We start from the raw sequence: 20,658 nt of genomic DNA, 5'->3' as shown, positions 1-20,658 counted from the left end.
GACATGTTGTGTAGTCCTACAGTGTGTGTTGAGTGGAGAGCTACGCCCTACGATTACAACATGATCATTTAAAATGACGCTCACCAAATTAGGTGGTTGAGGAGGGAAAAAAACCTTAATCAAGTACCATCTCGACTGTATCATTGTGTATTTGTATTACCATCCAGTTTCTATCTTAGTCCTTCTAAAATGCACTTTCACCAAGCTAAACATTTGCAAAACATTCCTTTATTATAAATAAAGTATTTGTATCAAAATTGGCATGCTTAAACCATGGCATTTACAGATTTCACAACTCAAGGCTACCATTCAGATAGCCAATACGGAGACATACTCATCTCATAATGCAAGTCGGACAGACGACATGAGACAAGAATTTGAAAATCTTCACAACCACAAATTACGTACTGTACGATAAGAATAACAACTAACATGGTTGATCCCAACAAAGTATTTTTAGATTCTCTTTTAACTGGTGTCGTTTTTTTGTGTGTTTACCATCGCCTTTTTTGTTTGGTCTCTAGATGGATTTTGGCGTTTTGTTTTTGTTTTGATACTGGCCCCAAAGTCCACGTCTGTATACATGACAACACGGACAGTTATCTTTTCTGTCTTAACGCCTTCTCAGTTGTTTGTTTGACATTGAGCAAGATTAATGTCTCATGCTTGTTGGACGTCCTGGTCGGCTTCGAGTGAGGCATATCCAAGTCTGCATGGGAATGCCCGCGGCGTTTGGGAGCATCGCTTTTCAAATGGCATGATTTGTGTAGCTGACATATGTAGTTTTGGTCGTCGGCACTGAAAAAATAAAGACAAATTACAAAGAGTGCAAGTTTGCCTTGTTGATTCCTACAGAATATCAATGACATGCATACAGCAGCAAGGTTCAATTTGAACTAAAAATAACTGTATGTTGATATGAGAGTAATGTTGACACAAAGACCAAACAGTAATTTGGAATAAAACAGATTAGAAGCTTTGTGGGATCAGGCCTCTACGAGATAATAAATCAATTTCAAAGAACAAACAAGTAACTTTTGCCTCTTTCAAATTCACAAACTTCTACTGACTTAAGCTGAAGAAACATCTTTGATGTTTAACCCTGAGTGTTAAGAACTTTAATTCTATCAGTTCCATCCTCAGGTGATTTTCCAACAAACTTCGATGCCATTTTTTGCCAAATTAGAATTCAATGGTCTATTTACCAGTCTTTGAAGACCATAACACCCTTAAACCCTAAAGCAATTTGAATTCACCCTAAAGCAAATTGAGACTTAAAAGGCTGATCATGCGAATACGACATGCATACAGCAATGTTACCATTATGATTACCTAAGACTTTGGCCAAACCTGGAGGAAAAAATGTTGAAACTCGTGGGGGGAATGTTGATGTATGTTGGGTATAAAGTCTGCTCCACTTGAGCACGAAGCACGCGGAATATCTCAAAACACATGCTACATTTCCCTAGGCAAACGTCTGCAGAGTAATCAGCTCAATGAAACCCAAACACCCAGACTCACGGTTGGCCTCCATGCCCTCGCAGAGCTCCGTCTTCACCTCGCCGTTGGGCCGCTCGGCGGCCAGCTGGGACAGCTTGCTGGTCATGGTGGCGGCGGTGACAATGGCCTTGAAGCTGCGCTTGCGCTTGGGCACGTTCTGCTCCGGGTGGAAGATGATGATGTAGACCTTGGGCATGTAGAGCATGCCCAGAGACACGGAGGCGCTCAGGCTGAGGGACACGGTCAGGGTGGCGGTCTGGATGTACATCTGGAGGGAGGGAGGGAGGGAGGGAGGGAAGGAGGGAAAGGAGGGGGAGCAGCATTGAGTGGATGGTGGGAGAGGGAGAGGGTGGGCGAAGATAAAAGGAGGGTTTGTGTGGAGGGCGGGGGGGGGGGGGGGGGGGGGCAGGGAGGGAGAGAGAAAGGGAGGTATGGATGGAGAAGCAGGGAGAAAGAGGGAGAGGGATGGAGAGGTAATAAGAAGGAGAGTAGGAGAGGGGGACAGGGAGAGAGAGGAACATCAGTCATTTGGTCCCATCTGCTTCAAAGTGAGTAGCCTAAGAGGGAAGTGCTCTTCAGGTTGGTGAGCAGCTTGTGTCAATCATGCACTGTGAATACAGTTTCAAGGTGCACAGGTCAAAGGTCACTGGGCGTACCGTGCTGAAAAGCAATAGGGGAGTTTTACTATTGTATAAGACCATTAGCCAGGGAACCATGCTCGTCTTATGTGCTCTGGCAGGATTGATTGGTCAGGTGGCTGAGCGGTTAGGGAATTGGGATAGTAATCAGTAGGTTGCCGGATCGATTCCTGTCCGTGCCAAATGACGTTGTGTCCTTGGGAAAGGCACTTCACCCTACTTGCCTCTGGGGTATGTCCCTGTACTTACTGTAAGTCACTCTGGATAAGAGCGTCTGTTAAATGACTAAATGTAAATTCTATCCAATTGAGTCCAGAGACATTTTGGGCCTGCGTCCGTTGTTAACTCCCACTGGATGTCAAAAATGGAACAGAGGGGTTCCAGACTAATACACATGGCGTTGCCTGGCTATCAGACCATACCTCTCTCAACTAATGTATCTGAATCTAAAGGTGTTTGGGGATGCAAGTAAATTAAATCTCGGGAACCTGGGATGGGTAAACTTTCTTTTGAGAAACATTGTCTGGCTGTCTTAAGAAAAGCTGCATCAAATCTACCCAGTGTCCTTTTCTGCTCCCTGCTCATGCTTGGTTAGTTTCAAGTTGGGTTTAACAGTTACTTTACAAATCCACTGCAAACCCACAGGGAGCTTTCCAGCCAAAAGAACTTAACCATGTACAGTACAAAAGCAAATTATGTTTCCTTAACCAAAAGCACACACGCACAAACACTTTGCCTATCCTCCACATCCTTCCACACACACACTACGACATGAGTTGGTGTTTCCTTTCTTCCACTTTGCCATTTTGCCGTTACGCCTATGCCTGTCAAAAAGCACTGATGCAAACGCACCTGCGCGCACACGCCTCAGCCGCGCCGCGAGACCACCTGAGTAGTCATGGCAACCGCCTCAGAAACCCGGGAGCAGGACTAATAGCGCTCTCATTGAGTGGTAAACTGACAGCAGGGAATCCTCAGAGGGGGGCCGCTGAAGCATGTCTCTGCAGTTTTGGCGGCGAAGAGTGAGGAGAAGGAACTCGCAACAGATGGCAACTCTCCCTGGGATCCAAAGATCGCTACAACAGCGATTCCATCGCACATCAAAGGTATCGTTAGAAAAACACATTGTGGACACTGGAGCATAAAACCATTTGTAGGGGCTCTGAGTAACGACTTGGGGAGTGATTTATAATGCAACGACCAAACGTTGTTACGGCCCCACTTACATCGCACATTTCAAGGTCGGACAGGCAGTTTTGTAAACATCACATCTGGAGATGAATTACAAGGGAGACAGAGTAGAAAACAATTTCTTAAAATAGCCTCTGTGTTCAGTGGGAGAGCATTCTTGGGAGAGTATTTGACTGCAGATCAAGAGGTGGGAGTCAGATGGCTGAGCGGTGAGGGAGTCGGACTAGTAATCAGAAGGTTGCCGGATCGATTCCCCGCCAAGCCAAAAAATGACGTTGTGTCCTTGGGCAAGGCACTTCACCCTACTTGCCTCGGGGGAAATGTACTTACTGTAAGTCGCTCTGGATAAGAGCGTCTGCTAAATGACTAAATGTAAATGTGACAACTCGCAAGTCTAAACACCCCTTCTAAGTCGTTTGGACAAAAACGTCTGTTAAATAGATAGACTGCATACAAATTATATTAATATTATATTAATCATACATAGCCAGTGACATACCTATGTTGTTATTGTTTTATACCCCACTGGAAGTCTTTTGGCACAGTTGGTTGACAATTTTTTATATCCTTCTGACTGTGATTCTCTTACTATTTTCAGTCTCCAGCTGAGGCAACATGTGGCTGTTGGCGTGTAGCCCCTAGTTTAAACCAGTTCAGCATGCTCCTTAGATCTATATTAAGAGTGATCAAGTGGAGCCTTAGAAGGCAACAGGACCGACGACTGATATCGCCCTCACATTTGGGTCACAGAGAAATCTGGGGCGCGAAATTCACTGACATTTACAGTATGCCAGAACATGGCAAAATATAGCGACAATGTCGGAGAATGACTAATAAACGTATACCCTATAGCAGCCTGATGCATAATGCAGCTGAGATTGTATGTCAGGGCAAGAGGAGAGGAGCCCTGAGGAGACAAATCGGACCAAGGTGTCAGGAAACTAGGGCTGGATGGTGTCATATATTGAGTTTGCCCCCTGTAGCCTATTGTAGGTTTGGAATGCTACCTTATACCTGCTACCTTATACCTTTAGTCTATATTCTCACCTGCTCTAAAAGGACAGAATGATTGAGAATTTCTCTAATTTTCCACTTTTTCTCCACCAAAGTTCACTTGCTGAGAACCATGTGTGTATATAATTGCAACCACTTATGTGAATGAACACATGATATCCATTCTGCGGTTGCAGAAAGGGTAATTATCCTCAATCATATTGTAAGTGTTTGCAGTAGGATGCATATTTAGGCCTCAATTTTGTATGTGTACTGTGTGGCATCACGGGAGGACGTGAGGTAGAGGGACGGTATATTTCTCTCTAGGAGCGGCTACCATGCCACAAGATGGCTGACGGGAGAACTACGTCTCCCAGAATGCACCACGCCGACAGGTGCAATTGCCTCAGTCCTCTGATTGAAGCGGGAGCTCAGGTGTGGGAGAGAGAGGACAAAAGGGTGGACACACACCAAGCAAAGAAGAGCATACCTGGCACAAACAGAGTTCGATACCAGAGAAACTTTGATTTGGGAATACCGTTGGTAGGTTCCAATTGAGGAGCAACTTTATGAAGCCTCTGTTTTGCTTTAAAATAATTTATGTTTTGCTTCCGAAAATACGTTTTACGCACAGTGGTCTAGCATCTCATGACACCACAACGTATGCACAAGAAAGCTAGGCATGCAGCATTATAAACGTTCTCCACTGCTATCTTCATGTCAACATTGATGTTAAAAACTGTCCACTAGAAGGCAGGTCAGCGACAAAATATTTGGTGGTGAAATACGTTCACAGCTACTACAGATTTTGTACAACGGCAATAACCATGGCGACACAGGAGGAGGTATTGATAATTGTGACAAGGGGGCCTCGTCAGCCATGGGTCTGGCAGCCCGTTGGCCCTTTACTCCTGGGCTGGGGAAGAGAGCCTCAATGAGGCACACCTGTTGCTCATCTACCCCACTCCTGGTGAGTACAAAAAGGGGTGATATGGTGGTTGATGTGGACATGTTTTATGCTACACAGACTCGCCATAAGGAGAGAAGAACCCTAATGATTGAGCCAAGAGGGCCAGAGGCTAAGACACCTGAAGACCGAAGAGACATGCGGACATACATTTCAGTTTCCTTTGTACTGTTTTTGTTTTACACCAAAATGTGCTATTAAAAACCTTCGGCTTACCTTCTCTCTCCCGAGTCTGTCTCAGTGCTTCAAATAACGTATGTCTTTGTCTAATTCCGAGCCAGCTCACATATTTGCTCTTCACCGTCATTGTGTAGGCTACTACTACTCCTGCAGTGTGTCACACTTATCTTTGAACAGGGTTTGACGGGCAGATGGAAAACAAGTTGTACTTTTTCAGGTCAGATACTGTCTGTCATTTTGACTGGTTAAGCCTCATTTTAAACTTCAAAGACCATTTGTTCACTACATCTCAGTCCACTGCAGTATTCCAGCACACAAACTACTACAGCTCACCTTATCTTTATAAGGCTTTCATAGACTTCAACTGAGCAAGTCTTTGATATCTGTATACGTTGACAAATATGATGCGTTCCTTTCCCCCTTACATTTTTTTCACAGCTATTTTCCAAATCTATCAAAGTGGACGATTAGCCTCGCTCGGCTGCGTGGCTTTCATTCACCTTTGACTCGAAAAAAGTCAATATGAAGCGCAATTTTATTACTACCATCCATTGCTATCATTTAAGCTCCGTTCCTATTTTCTCTGTGTACCCGTGGGCCACAGGATGGGCAACATATCATTCGTCTGCAGAGGGAAGGATCAGCCACGGGTATGGGCGTGCAATCGAAACTTTGCTTTCAGCTCTCACCACTCTCAGAAGTTCCAGTACCAGCCCCCAAAAAACAAGCTCAAACACCCTTGCACGCCAAACATACCTACCCAACAGTGCAGCCTGGAAAGCTGTGCAATGATGCTGTATCGGACTTCAAAGGCAAGAACAACAAGGAAGAGGACATCAGCTTCCTGCCATCAGTAATCACACCACCTCTTGTCCACGTAATAAGGCAATCAGTGGTGAAGAGGTGCTTTGCAACAGAGAACCGCTGACAATGGCACAGCAATAACTACCCTGATTATTTCTGACAGTTTTCTGCGCATCATCCTACCTAGGCTGTTCGGGATTTTGACGGATCTCCCAGAGGAGTATATTCAATACTAGTAGCTTAGGAGATTAGTCATGTTCTCTGGGGAAAACCCTGAATGGCCCGATCCTACCAGGAAATAAGGGAGCTGAAGTGAGCTGGAAGTGGAGCTGATGGTTATGGAGACATCCACCCTGGAGAAACAGGTCACTGCTCAAACATATTCTTGATAATACATAATGAGTGTATGTGATAACTGTATTCAAATCGTCTTCACCATCATGCTCTTGCTTTGAGTCCAGGCCCTCAGTGACACAGAGTTGGGCTTCAGTTAAACCACTGCAAGCAATAGCCAGCTTGGGAGGCTTAAATGCAGACTAAAAAAGACAAGTGCAAGTGGAATGAGTCACACCGAGCAAACTGGACATTGTGTATTTTGGGAACTGTCGTACCATGTGTTGACAGCCAATACAACAAGGCTGAAAAGGGTTGCACAGATGTAAAAACAGAAGTGGAAGTACTGTGTGACTCATGTGAGTAGACGAGTGTGGCAAATATTTGAATGAGTACTCCTAATTCTATTGGTGGGGCCAAAGTTTTTCAAAACAAAAGTCAGTTTTTTGGAAAACTTTTCATCAGGTGATTTAGACCAGCCTTCTGGACAAAGTATTTGAGTTTCATTTGTCAGAAGGACAGGATTGTTGATGTGTGTTGTTTGCAGGTCTTTACCAAATGATGCTGTGGGGATCTTTCATGGGGCGTTAGAGAGCAGAGTAATTCTGCAAAGATTAATACAGGGCTGCAGACCGTTTGAGAATTTGACAGCTATTCTGTCTTGTGGCAAAACAAACTGCTATCAGTCCACTGGTAAATGGTGAGTTTGACACATTGGGTTTGCAGCAGTAGCTTGGACTAGCGGATAGTAGGTCTAATTCAAGCTGTGTGTGTGTGCGTGTGTATAAATATGTGTCAGTCATTCGGGAGTGAGAATTGAACTCTCAATTATGCCAGGGACACTGTACAATTCCAGCCATTCATTGATTTTTCTGAGCTGCAGTTATATTCATTGCGTTGTACTATTAGCATATGTTTACACTGGATTGGGATGGGATTGGGCATCCATTTCTTAAGTAGGGTGACGGAAAAGTCAATAGCTTTGACCATAGCTGTGTTTCTCATTCGAGAGCCAAGCAGACACAACATATTTTCAATGAATAATAAACAAGCCCTTGGCATTAGTCATGTTTCTCACCGCAGTCGGGGAAAACAGTTATTGTTCACAGGTGGCTAAAAGATGACTACATAATTCCCTCTCGCGAGAGACTTATCCATATGACGTGCTGGCTCAATAGGACGGAATAGCCCCATGACTGGACTGTGGAATCAGACTTGTGCCGCACAACAAGAAAACGTCTGCACTGTCAACCCAATGACCTGCTCGTGATCACATCCCAAAGTCAGATTTGTTCTTTTGGGGGGAGTTGAACTTTCCATGACGACCCGCCGGGCTTCTGGAGATCTCCCTGGTTCCCACACCAGACGTGCAATGTGGACTTCACACGTTAGCAATTCAAATAGCCTAGGTTAGCCATCTGTGTACAATTAGAGCCGGACTAATATCCGGCCACTGTGCGAGTTTGGCTGGCCCTCAATGCTGTTGATGACAAAGTCTTTGTTGTTGTGTTCAAGGTCAACCATGCAGTAGACAAAAAACAACCCTCCACACATTTGCATACAATAGCATAACATACTGTATAGTGGATATTAAGAAACTGCTTACTAAAAAGTCCCTCAAACTATAATTCCTTACACAAAAATGTTCTTCCCAGTGGCAATTAATTAGGTCTGTATGACAAAACAATGTTTGTTAATGTTAATTTCCTAGTGAAAACATTTGAAGATATAATATGACATGTCTATACTGTAGGGAACCCAGGTGAGATGTTTGAAAGACTGCAGAGTAGCAGATACTTCAGAATACCTGAGACACAAGGAGCTAAAACTAATGAGCCAGAAACACCAGCTGGCGTAAGCCTTGCTTTAACTTAACTGGGTTTTACAAAGGTCAAGTGAGAGATCTATCGAGAACTCATTTTGTTTATTTATTCTGTGCTCCACTGTCGGCAGTCTATAATTAGCTTAGCATTGCACTCTATCGGGATTCAAAACAGGCAGCTTGTGGTTAGCATGGTGTCCCAAAAAATCTCATACAAACTGATTAGTCATGCATTGCTTGATAGGACCCCCCGTACAAAGCAATTATGGTTGACAACAACTGTGACCTTGGAGACAACATAAATCATAAAAATACCAACTACAAAGTCACTGAAAGGGGCTAGATGCAAGCTCCGGGGTCAACATGAAAAGCATGAAGTACTTGTGGAGAGAGGTGAAACCATTCTGAGTTTACCAGCTTGTTGTCTTGTCTACAATACAGACAGAAAAGGAGGGAAAATGTGAGATTTTGTAGAGCTTTGTTTTCGCTTCTACCAGGCCTTTCTAACTAAAATATTGAAAACATACGCTCAAAGTCAACTTTCATCTTTTTCCATATACTGCAGACCTACAGTATATGGATGTGAGCTCACTTAAGAAGTCTGATTCATATGTGCACTGGACATATATCCAGCAATCCATAAGTATTGCCTGCTTAATAAATGAATGAGCTGCAGTATACAGTTTTGGACCACAGTTTCCCAACATTCTAAAGTATTTCAGTTAAGTGACAGCAGATAGACCTGAATACAGATATTGTGTTAATGAGAGCTTGCCTAAATATAGCCTTATGAAGAAAAATAGCCTTCAGTCGCTACATGCCGTCTACATCCTCAGCTCATCAATTCAATGCACTCACACAAATACAGGGGATCTTAAATTGCAGGCCTCCCTTATAGAAACAGCCTGTGGGAGAATCTGGCAACCATTCATCTTTTAAAACCTTGTGTAACGTTGAATATACCATTAAACGCATCCATGGCAACATGCAGTGCTTAATTGTGAAATGTCAGAATCTTGTACTAGTGTTTGAGTTGACACATTAGCACACGCACGCACACACACACACACACACACACACACACACACACACGCACGCACACACACGCACACACACGCACAAACACGCACAAACACACACACTTCAAGACAGTGAAGCCCATTATAAAAGAACATGCCAGAGAACCCAACCACCTTCCTCTTTCCTCTTCCTCAGAGACCCCCAAAAATACAACAAAACTGAAATCCAGAGGTGACATAAATCCCATTAAGAGTCCCACCACACCTCACATGACTAACAGTTGACGGGATCTTTTTCTCAAAATCCCTGTTCAAACTTAAATTAGCAAACCACCTCACGGTAGTGTTATGTGTCTGTGTGGTAATCTCCCACCTGCAACACAATCATTTCGGGAACCTGACTAGTAGTTATGCTGTCCTATCAGAGAACAAGCCAGGCCTGAGTTGAGGTAGGCCATTCATTACAAGCCAGTGCTTACTCGACCGTATTTTAAAGACATACAGTGCCCTCCAAAAGTATTGGAACAGTGAGGCGAATTCCTTTATTTTTGCTGTAGACTGAAAACATTTGGGCTTGACATCAAATAATGAACGTGAGACCAGAGATCAACGTTTCAGCTTTTATTTCCAGGTATTTACATCAGGATCTGATGCACAACTAAGAAAATATCACATTTTGTTTGAATCCACCCATTTGTCATGTGATCAAAAGTATTGGAACAGATATACTTATTATACAGATATAACATATTTAAGTGAATAAGACTTAATATTTAGTTGCAAATCCTTTGCTTTCAATAACTGCAGCAAGTCTGTGACCCATTGACGTCACCAAACTTTTGCATTCTTCCTTTTTGATGCTTTCCCAGGCTTTCACTGCAGCCTCTTTCAGTTGTTGTTTGTTTTGTGGGGTTCCTCCCTTCAGTCTCCTCTTAAGCAGGTAAAATGCATGCTCTATAGGGTTTAAGTCTGGAGATTGACTTGGCCAGTCTAATACCTTCCATTTCTTGCCCCTGATGAACTCCTTTGTTGTTTTGGCAGTGTGTTTTGGGTCGTTATCTTGCTGCATGATGAATGCTCTGCCAATCAGTTTGGTTGCATCTTTCCTTAAATTGGCAGACAAAATGTTTCTGTAGACTTCCGAGTTCATTTTGCTGCTGCCATCATGTGTTACATCCTCAATGAAGATTAATGAGCCCGTCCCAGAAGAAGCCATGCAAGCCCAAGCCATGACATTACCTCCACCGTGTTTCACAGATGAGCTTGTGTGTTTGGGATCATGAGCAGTTCCTTTCTTTCTCCAAACTTTAGCCTTTCCATCACTTTGGTAAAAGTTAATCTTTGTCTCATCAGTCCATAAAACTTTGTCCCAGAATTTGAGGTTCATCTCTGTACTTTTTGGCAAATTCCAGCCTGGCCTTCCTATTCTTCTTGCTAATGAGTGGTTTGCATCTTCTGGTGTAGCCCTTGTACTTTTGTTCATGAAGTCTTCTGCGAACAGTAGATAGTGATACCTTCACTCCTGCCATCTGGAGGTTGTTGCTGATCTCACTAACAGTTGTTTTAGGGTCTTTCTTTACAGCTCTCACAGTGTTTCTGTCATCAACTGCTGATGTTTTCCTTGGTCTACCTGTTCGACGTCTGTTACTTAGTACACCAGTAGTTTTCTTCTTCTTCAGGACATTCCAAATGGTTGTACTGGCTATGGCCAATGTTTCTGCAATGGCTCTGATTGATTTTCCATCTTCTCTAAGACTCACAATTGCTTGTTTTTCACCCAAAGACAGCGCTCTGGTTTTCATGTTGTTTTCACCTCTGAATACAGTCTGCATAGACAAAACCTATCTTACCCAATCTGAACCTGAGTGTAGACATTCAGTGGTATTTATTGATTGAATAATGTATGTAATAGGACACACCTGGGCAACAAAACACACCTGTCAGTCACATGTTCCAATACTTTTGCTCACGTGACAAATGGGTGGGTTCGAACAAAAAGGTGATATTTTCTAATTTGTGCATCAGATCCTGATGTAAATACCTGGAAATAAAAGCTGAAACGTTGATCTCTGGTTTCACATTCATCGTTTGATGTCAAGCCCAAATGTTTTCAGTCTACAGCAAAAATAAAGGAATTGGCCTCACTGTTCCAATACTTTTGGAGGGCACTGTATGTCTTTGGCATTTTTCATGCTTTTTTGGACAGTTTTTAAGTGACATATGACAGGAAAGGCAGGGAGAGAAAGAAAACATGCAGCAAAGGGCCATGGCCGGATTTAAATCCAGGCTGCTGAGGTAAGGGCTGGTATGTGCACTTATCCGGTTAGCGAACAAGGCGCCCCCTAGACTGTATTGAAAAACCTTTGTGTATGGCGCATTAAATATAGCGAGCCTACTCAAGCATCTAGCAAAAGTGAGGATGTTAGAAACTGCCACTTCGATAAACGAGAAACATCCACTTCACTTGCAAGTAAGCCTCGGTATTGCTTTACCTATGGAACATGGACACAGAAAACAAGGTCACTCACCCTCTCCGCTGATTGTGCCGTCCCAAAGAAGATCGGTATAAAAGCTAACCAAATGATACAGGTAGTATACATAGTAAATCCAATGGGCTTGGCCTCGTTGAAGGTCTCTGGCACGCCCCTGGTCTTGATGGCGTACACAGTACACGTGACCATCAGCAGGATGGAGTAGCCCAGCGAGCAGATGAGCGACAGGTCCGAGATGTCGCACTTGAGCACGCCGCGCGCCGTTTCCGGGTCCTGCGTCCGCTGCTCGCCGTAGTCCACCACCGTGTGGGGCGGGTCGGCCGCGAACCACACAAACACGCCCAGCAGCTGCACGGAGATGAGCGAGAAGGTGATGACGAGCTGGGACGCCGGCGAGATGAAGCGCGGCGCCGTCACCGCCTTCTTGCCCTGCTCGAAAATGCGGTGGATGCGGTTGGTCTTGGTGAGCAGCGCCGCGTAGCTGAAGCACATGCCCAGCCCCAGAAAGATCCGGCGGAAGGAGCACACCGCCACGTCGGGCGCGGCGATCATGGGGAAGGTGATGGCGTAGCACAGGAAGATGCCCGTCAGCAGCACGTAGCTCATCTCGCGGCCCGAGGCGCGGACGATGGGCGTGTCGTGGTAGCGGACGAAGGTGACGATGGTGAAGGTGGTGGCGAGGATGCCCAGGACGGAGATGAAGACGGGCACCACGGCCCAGGGCGAGTGCCACTCCAGCTTGATGATGGGGATGGGCTGGCAGCCCGTGCGGTTCTGGTCGGGGCGCCGCTCGTACGGGCACAGCTCGCAGAGGAACTCGCTGGCCTGGAAGTGGTAGCCCTCGCAGCGCTCGCAGTGCCAGCAGCACGGCACGCCCTTCACCACCTTCTTCCTCTCGCCCGTCCGACAGGGCAGGCTGCACACGGAGGCGGGCACAGACGGGTCCCCGCTCGTCCATTGCATGGTCTCCAGCTGGGAGGAGAGAGGGGACAGGAAGGGGGAGGGGGGAAGGGGAGGGAATTTATTATGGAAATGAGGATCCCGACATGATCCTAATCTTCAATCTTGAGTGACCAGATTTCCTCATTCATCATAACATAATTGTATATTTTATTAACCTTCATTTAATCAGGTGAAAAACAAAGCTAGAAGTTAGTGGGTTGTGCCTACGTTTAGATGAAGCTGATCTGTCCAGTGACCTATGACCTTGTACTCTGCCGTCGACCTGTTCATTTGATACTGGAAAATGTCGTAGCGTCCCGGAGCATCTCCATTCTCATTGAATACCACAGGGGTGTTAGCACTTCCTGTAAGACAGGAAATCACACAAAAACTACAATGATAAGTAAATGGCAAACATAAAGCAGACAGTTTGACATATGTTGTACCTCCACGGAGAGGATGGACTGTATTGTTTGTGGTTGTTCATTTTCATTTCCCTGGCATGTATATTACGTTGTTCTGGGACTTCATAGATACAGACAAAACGTCTGTGAGACTGAGTTAAATACCTCTCATCAGTTTCCACAAGATAAGCTCCCAAATGATCTCTCGCACAGGTGTCCGTAAAGATAGTCATCTTAATCCAGTGTGAAAGGAGGAGGGCATGGTATATAAATGAGATGTATGTAAAAATATATATCTCGGGAGAAATTGGAGCAAAATCAATACATGCCGGGGCCTTGGACGTAAGATAAAGAGATATGAGTCACCTCTCAAAACACCACCCACAGCTGTTTGTCTTTCCTTCGTTGATAAATTAATCAGTTCAGACACTTTGCCCCTGTCTTAACGCCTATCAAACCCCTTCCTTTGGTTCGCAAAAGACTAAGAGCTGAAATTATAGTTCCAACTGCAGGGCCTCACATGCCACCACATCAGTGTTTCCCACACATAGACTAATTTGTGGCGGTGCGCCACAGAATCAACACCGGCCGCCACACATTGCGTTTCGTAAAACATTCGTCCGTCTCTCTGTCACTCATGCGTCTTTCCCACATATGCACACAGTCACAACGTCAGCACACGTTAGCAACAATGCATACATATGCCGTTCTAGTAAGACCGATATCAGCGAGCCTTCAGCATTAGTGCCGTAGCTAAAAGTCGAGGAAAGTTGAGGCTACTTTTCGCTAGGTACCTTACTCACATTTACATTTAGTCATTTAGCAGACGCTCTTATCCAGAGCGACTTACAGTACTAGAAGTTTCCCCTTCGTTCTTTTGGTGAGAAGTCTCAAGAGCTAGCTACTTACTCGGCGTCATGGAGCCGACCAGTTAAATAGTTGTTTAGCACTAGCGTTGCTACATGCATAATGCAGAAATGATATTTTAGTTGTTGTTAATTTGTGAAGGTGTGAATCATTTTGGATTAATATTTAATGTACCAAATTATTACCAAATTAACTGTGTAACGAATTATTAACGAAGGAATTATTACGACCCCCCCACCCCCCCCCCCCCGGTCTGACAACCCACACCCCTCCCCGCCACAATTAGATTTCTAATCTGTGGGAAACACTGCACATCTATCTGGCTCTCACTGCAACACTCTGGGGTCTTAATTAGACAGACAAGGAAGTTTGGGGCTCTGCAGTGACTTCCTTATTTGTTTGTTGTTTTTCAAGTTGGAACTCAAGCCTTTCTGTTTTACAAACGAAGTTCCCACAGTCATTTGTGAACTTAAAAAACATGTCCATTATTAAAGGTGCACTCATCTGTTCCTGCTGATTCCGGAAGAGCCAAAGGGGCCAGAAGGTTGTGGGTAAACAGTTGTTAGCTGGTACAAACCTCATATTCTGGACACTGAGTATGGGCGCGGATACAGGTGCTGTAGGAAACAGACTACACAGTCCCAGGGATATGGGCATGAATGGATATGGGCCTGAATACAGTACAAACATGGTTTTCGATAAACAAATGATCACAGGCCTATTTCAAACTTCCAGTTTGTCACACAGTAGAACTCCACAACCTTATTTTATCCTTCTCCTGACTACCTTAGACTGTTTGCTCTCCCAATCATTGCCTCTTGATTGGAACTTTAACAAACATGTTTTCCCATTGTGGGAGTCATTCTCAGGATTATAAGGCTGTGATGTGGTGCCTTGATTGAACCAATCCTGGACATAATCACATGTTGACCCACTCTTTAGACTCCAATTATGTGAGCCACATTCAAAGTACTTTCCTTCAGAGTTGGAATTTAAAAGGAAAGGTCTTTCTTAATGAAGGAGTGCACGCCCACAGTAATTTATCATTTGTGAGTGGGTGCTAGTTTTGATTATGTCTAAGCCCTGCTTCTGTATAAGGTGAATAAATGCATCACAAATCAAGCGCACAGCGATGAATCAGGGAAGCCAAGCGGCCTTGGGATGACGATCTGGTTCTCCCCCGCTAGCACATCCAAGTAGAGATAAAAGTAGGGCTTTCTATAACCAGCTTGCTGTATCTGTCTTGATAAATGATAAGATTTGGGCGCGAGGGGAGAGAGCCATGTCGAGCCTTGAAAATATTCCATATGAGCACTCTGTGATGGGAACTTGGTGCTCTGGGTGAAATCTTAATAATCTAATCTGACGGCCAAACTGTTAACACACTGGAAACTCACACTTTCGCAAAACATAGTAATGCTGTGTGTAAGAAGAGATGTGGTGAAGAGGCCTGCAAAACTAGTGACTTTGCAACTGCAAATAAACAAGCAGAAACCAAAATGTAGACCCAAGTTCTAAAGCCTGGAGTTCGAAGCGTACAAGGTTTGGTTGTCTAGCTCATGGTTTTCCTTATCCTACAGAGAACCTGAAACCAAGTACGTTGCTGTTTTCACATGACCATACTAGAATGACTTGAGGGAGTCGTCAAGGTTTTGACGTATCTTTCACCCGACGTCTCCAACTGCACATCAAAGAGAGAGTCAGTGAAATGGTCTCTCCATTTCCCAACCCCACCCACACTCACAAAGGCAGGCAACATTTCCAGCACACACACACACACACACACACACACACACACACACACACACACACACACACACACACACACACACACACACACGGTTCTGACATCTGCCACCTAATCTTCAATGAAATTCATGGACGCTTGTTAAATTAAGGTTAGTGGTGAATGATTAACAGCCTGGATACAAGGATACTGCAGTATATTCAAGATCATTCTTGATTTGGGCCTTAAATTAAGCAAGTCATCACTATTTTGTGAAATTTGTGAAAAATTCAATGTCTGTTTTGCATACAGTGGGCAGGGAGGAACAGGGATTATAGACATGTATCTTTTGGGGGATAAAAAAAGATAGAATGAGTGGGTTGTTAGAGTTTCCTGAACAAGCTTATTGTCTTATAATCCATAGCTTTGTTTTTGAGATGCCTCTACAGTTAACTGTATAGCAGAGGCATAGGTTTCATTATACATGTCCCATCACTTTTTTTCTGAAATGTACACTTAAAGGCTGCACCCTCAGTAAAAAAAAAGACAGACGCTGTCCCACACACATTTTAAAACATATCCATGCCCCTGGTGTACTGGAACACATTCTGACATCCAGCAGACGGTATTTAGGACAAGAGCAATCTCACTGATACTCTACTGATGCACTGCAGTGAATGTATACTTCCACACGTTCGTTCCCTCGAGTGAACTCACATTGTTGCATGACAATAAGGTTACTGATGCGTTTTATTTCACAATAGGTGTATCGTTTGTCAGGTAATCCATACCAACAAACATTAAGTCTACATATTGTGAGATACATTTCAATATAACTATTCATGTTTTCAGTATCCTACAGGAAGCGCTGTAGTTTTCAAATGGAATGCGTTTCAAAACGCCCACAGTGGAACGTTTAAAGAAGCCTCCCAGTTCCTTTCAGTTCAGTTTTAAGGTGAACTTCCATTGATTCTTTGGAGGAGTGTCTACAAAAGGCCCTTCTCTGACTATGTGTTGAGTACTGAGCATCACAGCCATTTGGATTTGAAAGCTCCATGGCAACTACTGTGTGTCTGTGTCCTTGTGACAACAAAAATGGACACCATGGGTAAAAGCACTAGCAAGCCAGCTGGCCTGGAGGTATACAATTGAAAGAAAAAAATAACAGTTTGTATTGAAGACGGCTCTGACTTCCAGGAGCCACATTCCCAAGTATTTACTTTAACGGTGCCAAACCCCCCACCTATATTTCATTTCACGGTATATCGGCAGGGAAAACAGCACGAACACTGCTCATAGATCCTCAACTGCCATTTGCTGCTTGGGGTGCCAGGCGGTGATGTGGTGTCAAGTTTCCAATGTCAGTCCTGCTGCAAGGCAAATCAGGTAAAAGTGCTTGTAGCCATGAGGTCTAACCTCTTCAACCCCATAGCAATTTTACAGTTCTAGGCGTAGAGCTGTCCTTTAAGACACTGACAGGCAGTATTAGGTCTGAGGAATGACATGGGGATGGGGGGGATTTCTGACCCATTGAAATCATCTTCTCGCATTGATTGCTCCCTGGCTTCTCTGGCTAGTTTGTTAGAGTCAGGGAGAGTAATAGACTATTCAGCATATTTCACACTGTCGGCCTGTGCAAGGTATTAGAAAGATTCACCACTTTGGGTGTGGATTTCTTGTGTTTGTTGCGCATCTTTGTTCGGCCTTCCCTTTTTTTTATGTATTCATTAATTCAGTAACACATCCTATCACATTAAGTCACACATGCGTGCTTCCTTGTTCCTTATAGGACCACGAAAAGTTCAGACATTACATCTCCCAGATGGCCTGCATAATGGAACAACAAAAATGGCAATAGGACTGCTTTTCATCACCCTTATTGTTAACTGTCCCTGTCCAAAGTAATCTGAAACATCCCCCTGACGGCCTGTTCTATTCTTCCACGCTCTAGTAATCGTATTCAAAACAAGACGCATGGACAAGGGGACTTGGTGCAGAAGGGCTTATCATAGCAAATGTTAGCATTAGGGGCAATTGGAGCTGTTTATGCTCAGTCTCCATTAGCCTCGCAACGCTAATCTAAAAATAAGGGTATGCACGCGGCCACTGGGGCGAGTGGAATCATGCTTGAGCTGGCGATTGTCCTGCGGCCTCGGTCACAGTCACTGTCAGAGTGCTGCTTAAAGCTGGACGTCTGATTTGCTACATTTCAAACTCCGATTTATGGGTAACCCCGGTGCCCTGTTCTCAGAAAAACAGTGTGTGGCAGCACATACACAAACACACACACACACACACAAACTGGTGATGTTCATGTGTGATACGTGTGGATTATGCTAAGGCTCTGCTGCAGGCTCAATCAAGCATGATTGTGCCAGTCAAGGGACACACACAGAGCGTGCAGGCCCAGCTCTGATATGCCCACACACATCTTGAAGCATGCATGTGTTACAGATGTTTTACAGTGTACTGTATACCCCTAGCAAAGTGATATCAAGTGTGGAGCACATGTGCAGCCTATAAGAGCAAACACACCCACAATAACAGACACCATAAGAACCACACACAAGACCACAATCATGCTTGATTTCACTTTTGAATGTGTTTGTCTAAAGGATTTAGGCTAAACCTTCAGCCTGAAGATTTGCAAATGTATGCATGTGTGATCTGTCATCAACAACTAAAAATACGATTTTGTTTCAGCAAGTGGGTCTTGCCATTTGCTGTCTTTCATCTCAGGCCTGTGGTGAGGTATTCTTTGCTAATCCACCATCACCCCTGATTACCTCCCAAAATAACACAGGACTGCTCCACATTTCACCATGCCTGGAAGAGAGAGGAATCCCTTCGAGGTCTGCAAAATGTGGAAAAATCAACCAAGTGAAGCTTTACCAATTCTGCATGTTTGCCTGGCTAAGCCCAGCGAGTGCGCCTGTTTCCCTCGGCTTTGTATCTCCTACAGTGCCCCTTGCTTGAGACGCAGATAGGAGAATTATTCAAATCGACTTTTCTGTTCAGGGTGAGGTGGATTCCGTGGTGGTAACTCTCCTGCCTGAAGTATTAAACATTTCAAGGTAGATCAAGGAGAAGCACGCGGGGCCAAGAGAAGAGAGATGAAGGCAGGACTTTTATATTTTTTTCATTTTCTTTGGCCGTGTTTCGCAAAAGATGATAAAGTATTGTGATAATTCCTGATTGAAGCAGTTGGGCTGGCTGGTTGTTGCTAGTTTCAAGAGGAAGAGAAAAAAGTTGAATCTTTGCGGTGTGGAAATACTGAATGGTTGGGTCATACAAACACCAGAATATTGACTATATCAGGTTTTATTTCAAAAGGCTACTCACAATTACACAAATAATTAATGTAGCATTTTATGTATTGAAGACTTTTTGGGGTTAGATACTATTGAAATCACATGTGCTACAAAAGACTATCGCTAAGATGATGGTGTTCTTAAATATTTTATCCGTGATGACGGATAAATATCCGTTCACTTGTAATTGGTATAAAAATTACAAAAAAAGTGTTTTAAAATGAAACTGTCAACTCAACGATTGACAAACTCTTTGCTAGAACTGTGCTTTCAGTCTATATCCCATTGGTTCCTAATTGACAACATATACCCTACACCAGCTGCAACAGTATTGGCAATTAAACATTTAAACTGATCTCATATTCTCAGAAATACCAGATATCAAAGCCCTGCCTTTTCCTTTAGCCCCAGCGAGTGGCAATTAAAATACAGCAGAACCCAAATCCATCTGAAAGCACGATTCGCTTCTGTCCTCAAGACTTTTCAAAGTCTATTTTTGCTAACGCTAGTCTGATACCTACTCCAGGAGAATGTGGCCCAGCTTCAAAAGATGAGCCGCCCAGGCAAGACTCATGTCTGGCATGTTTTCATGTTATCCATTACAGAGTACAGAGGCCAAAGCCCATTATTCAAAGGACAGTTCTTAGTACTTCAATAGGTTGTGGTGATTGGGTTGTTTAAAAATGCCTAGAGAGTAGGTCATTTAGGAGATAGTGAATATTAGTAGACAAAGACATAAACTACTGGAACAGAAATAGTTCTCAGAAACGTGGTCAGATGTGACGATGTGAATGATGATGGTTTTTTCCCTATTCAGGACTCAGGAGAGCAGTGAGGGGGAGAGGTGTGTAAATGGCACGAGAGAAAATGGAGTAAGATGAAAGAAGAAAGTAAAGAGAAGCAAGGAAGACTGGGATAAGATGCAGGGAGAAAAAGGCAGGAGGGAAAGAAGGGAATAATGAATAACGAAAGAGCCAAAGAGGGCGGAAGTGTCAGACGTTGGGGGAGTTGGGATGGGGGCAGAACTGGATGAAAGTGAAGAGAGACTTAAGAAGAGTGATAAAAAAGAGGAATGCATGCCATTATTGGGGTCAAGAGTAAAACCTGCACAGGGAATTTCCTCCTAAAAGATAAAGATCGCTCATCGGTCAACTGAAAAAAAGGCCTTGTATGCGTATAAATAATAAAGACTGCAAGTGTAACTGGAGTGCTACAAGTTCCTAACCTTATTAGGGAAGGTCGGATGACGATAAAAATGATGAAAGATATTTGAATATATGAAAGTTGAGCATTATCAAGGCAATGGATATTATTTTGAAGAATGAGATGATGTGACATGACATCGTTATGTGATAAGACAGACACAAATAGTCTGAAAATTGTTTACAGTTAACTTGTATGGTTATAAGATAATGAAACTGGAGTTAGACTCACTTCTACAGCTATTGTGTTTGATGATTTTGTAGAGA

General features: G+C 43.9%; 1 protein-coding gene across 1 annotated transcript in view; it reads right to left on the bottom strand.

Moving 5' to 3' along the window:
- Nucleotides 1–329: 329 nt before the first annotated feature.
- Nucleotides 330–20,658, bottom strand: part of LOC124476720 (metabotropic glutamate receptor 8-like) — an 87,194-nt gene continuing 66,865 nt past the window's right edge. Inside the window, exons 7-10 of the mRNA XM_047034024.1 lie at nucleotides 13,110–13,246; nucleotides 11,976–12,911; nucleotides 1,522–1,768; nucleotides 330–798 (exon numbers count right to left, since the gene is read on the bottom strand). Coding sequence (XP_046889980.1) covers nucleotides 749–798; nucleotides 1,522–1,768; nucleotides 11,976–12,911; nucleotides 13,110–13,246 — 1,370 coding nt within the window. The 3' untranslated portion in view covers nucleotides 330–748. The remainder of the gene's footprint in view (nucleotides 799–1,521; nucleotides 1,769–11,975; nucleotides 12,912–13,109; nucleotides 13,247–20,658) is intronic.

The sequence above is a fragment of the Hypomesus transpacificus genome, chromosome 14 (genome assembly GCF_021917145.1).
Source record: "Hypomesus transpacificus isolate Combined female chromosome 14, fHypTra1, whole genome shotgun sequence".
Taxonomy (NCBI): Eukaryota; Metazoa; Chordata; class Actinopteri; order Osmeriformes; family Osmeridae; genus Hypomesus; species Hypomesus transpacificus.
This window is presented reverse-complemented; position numbering and strand designations above follow the sequence as displayed.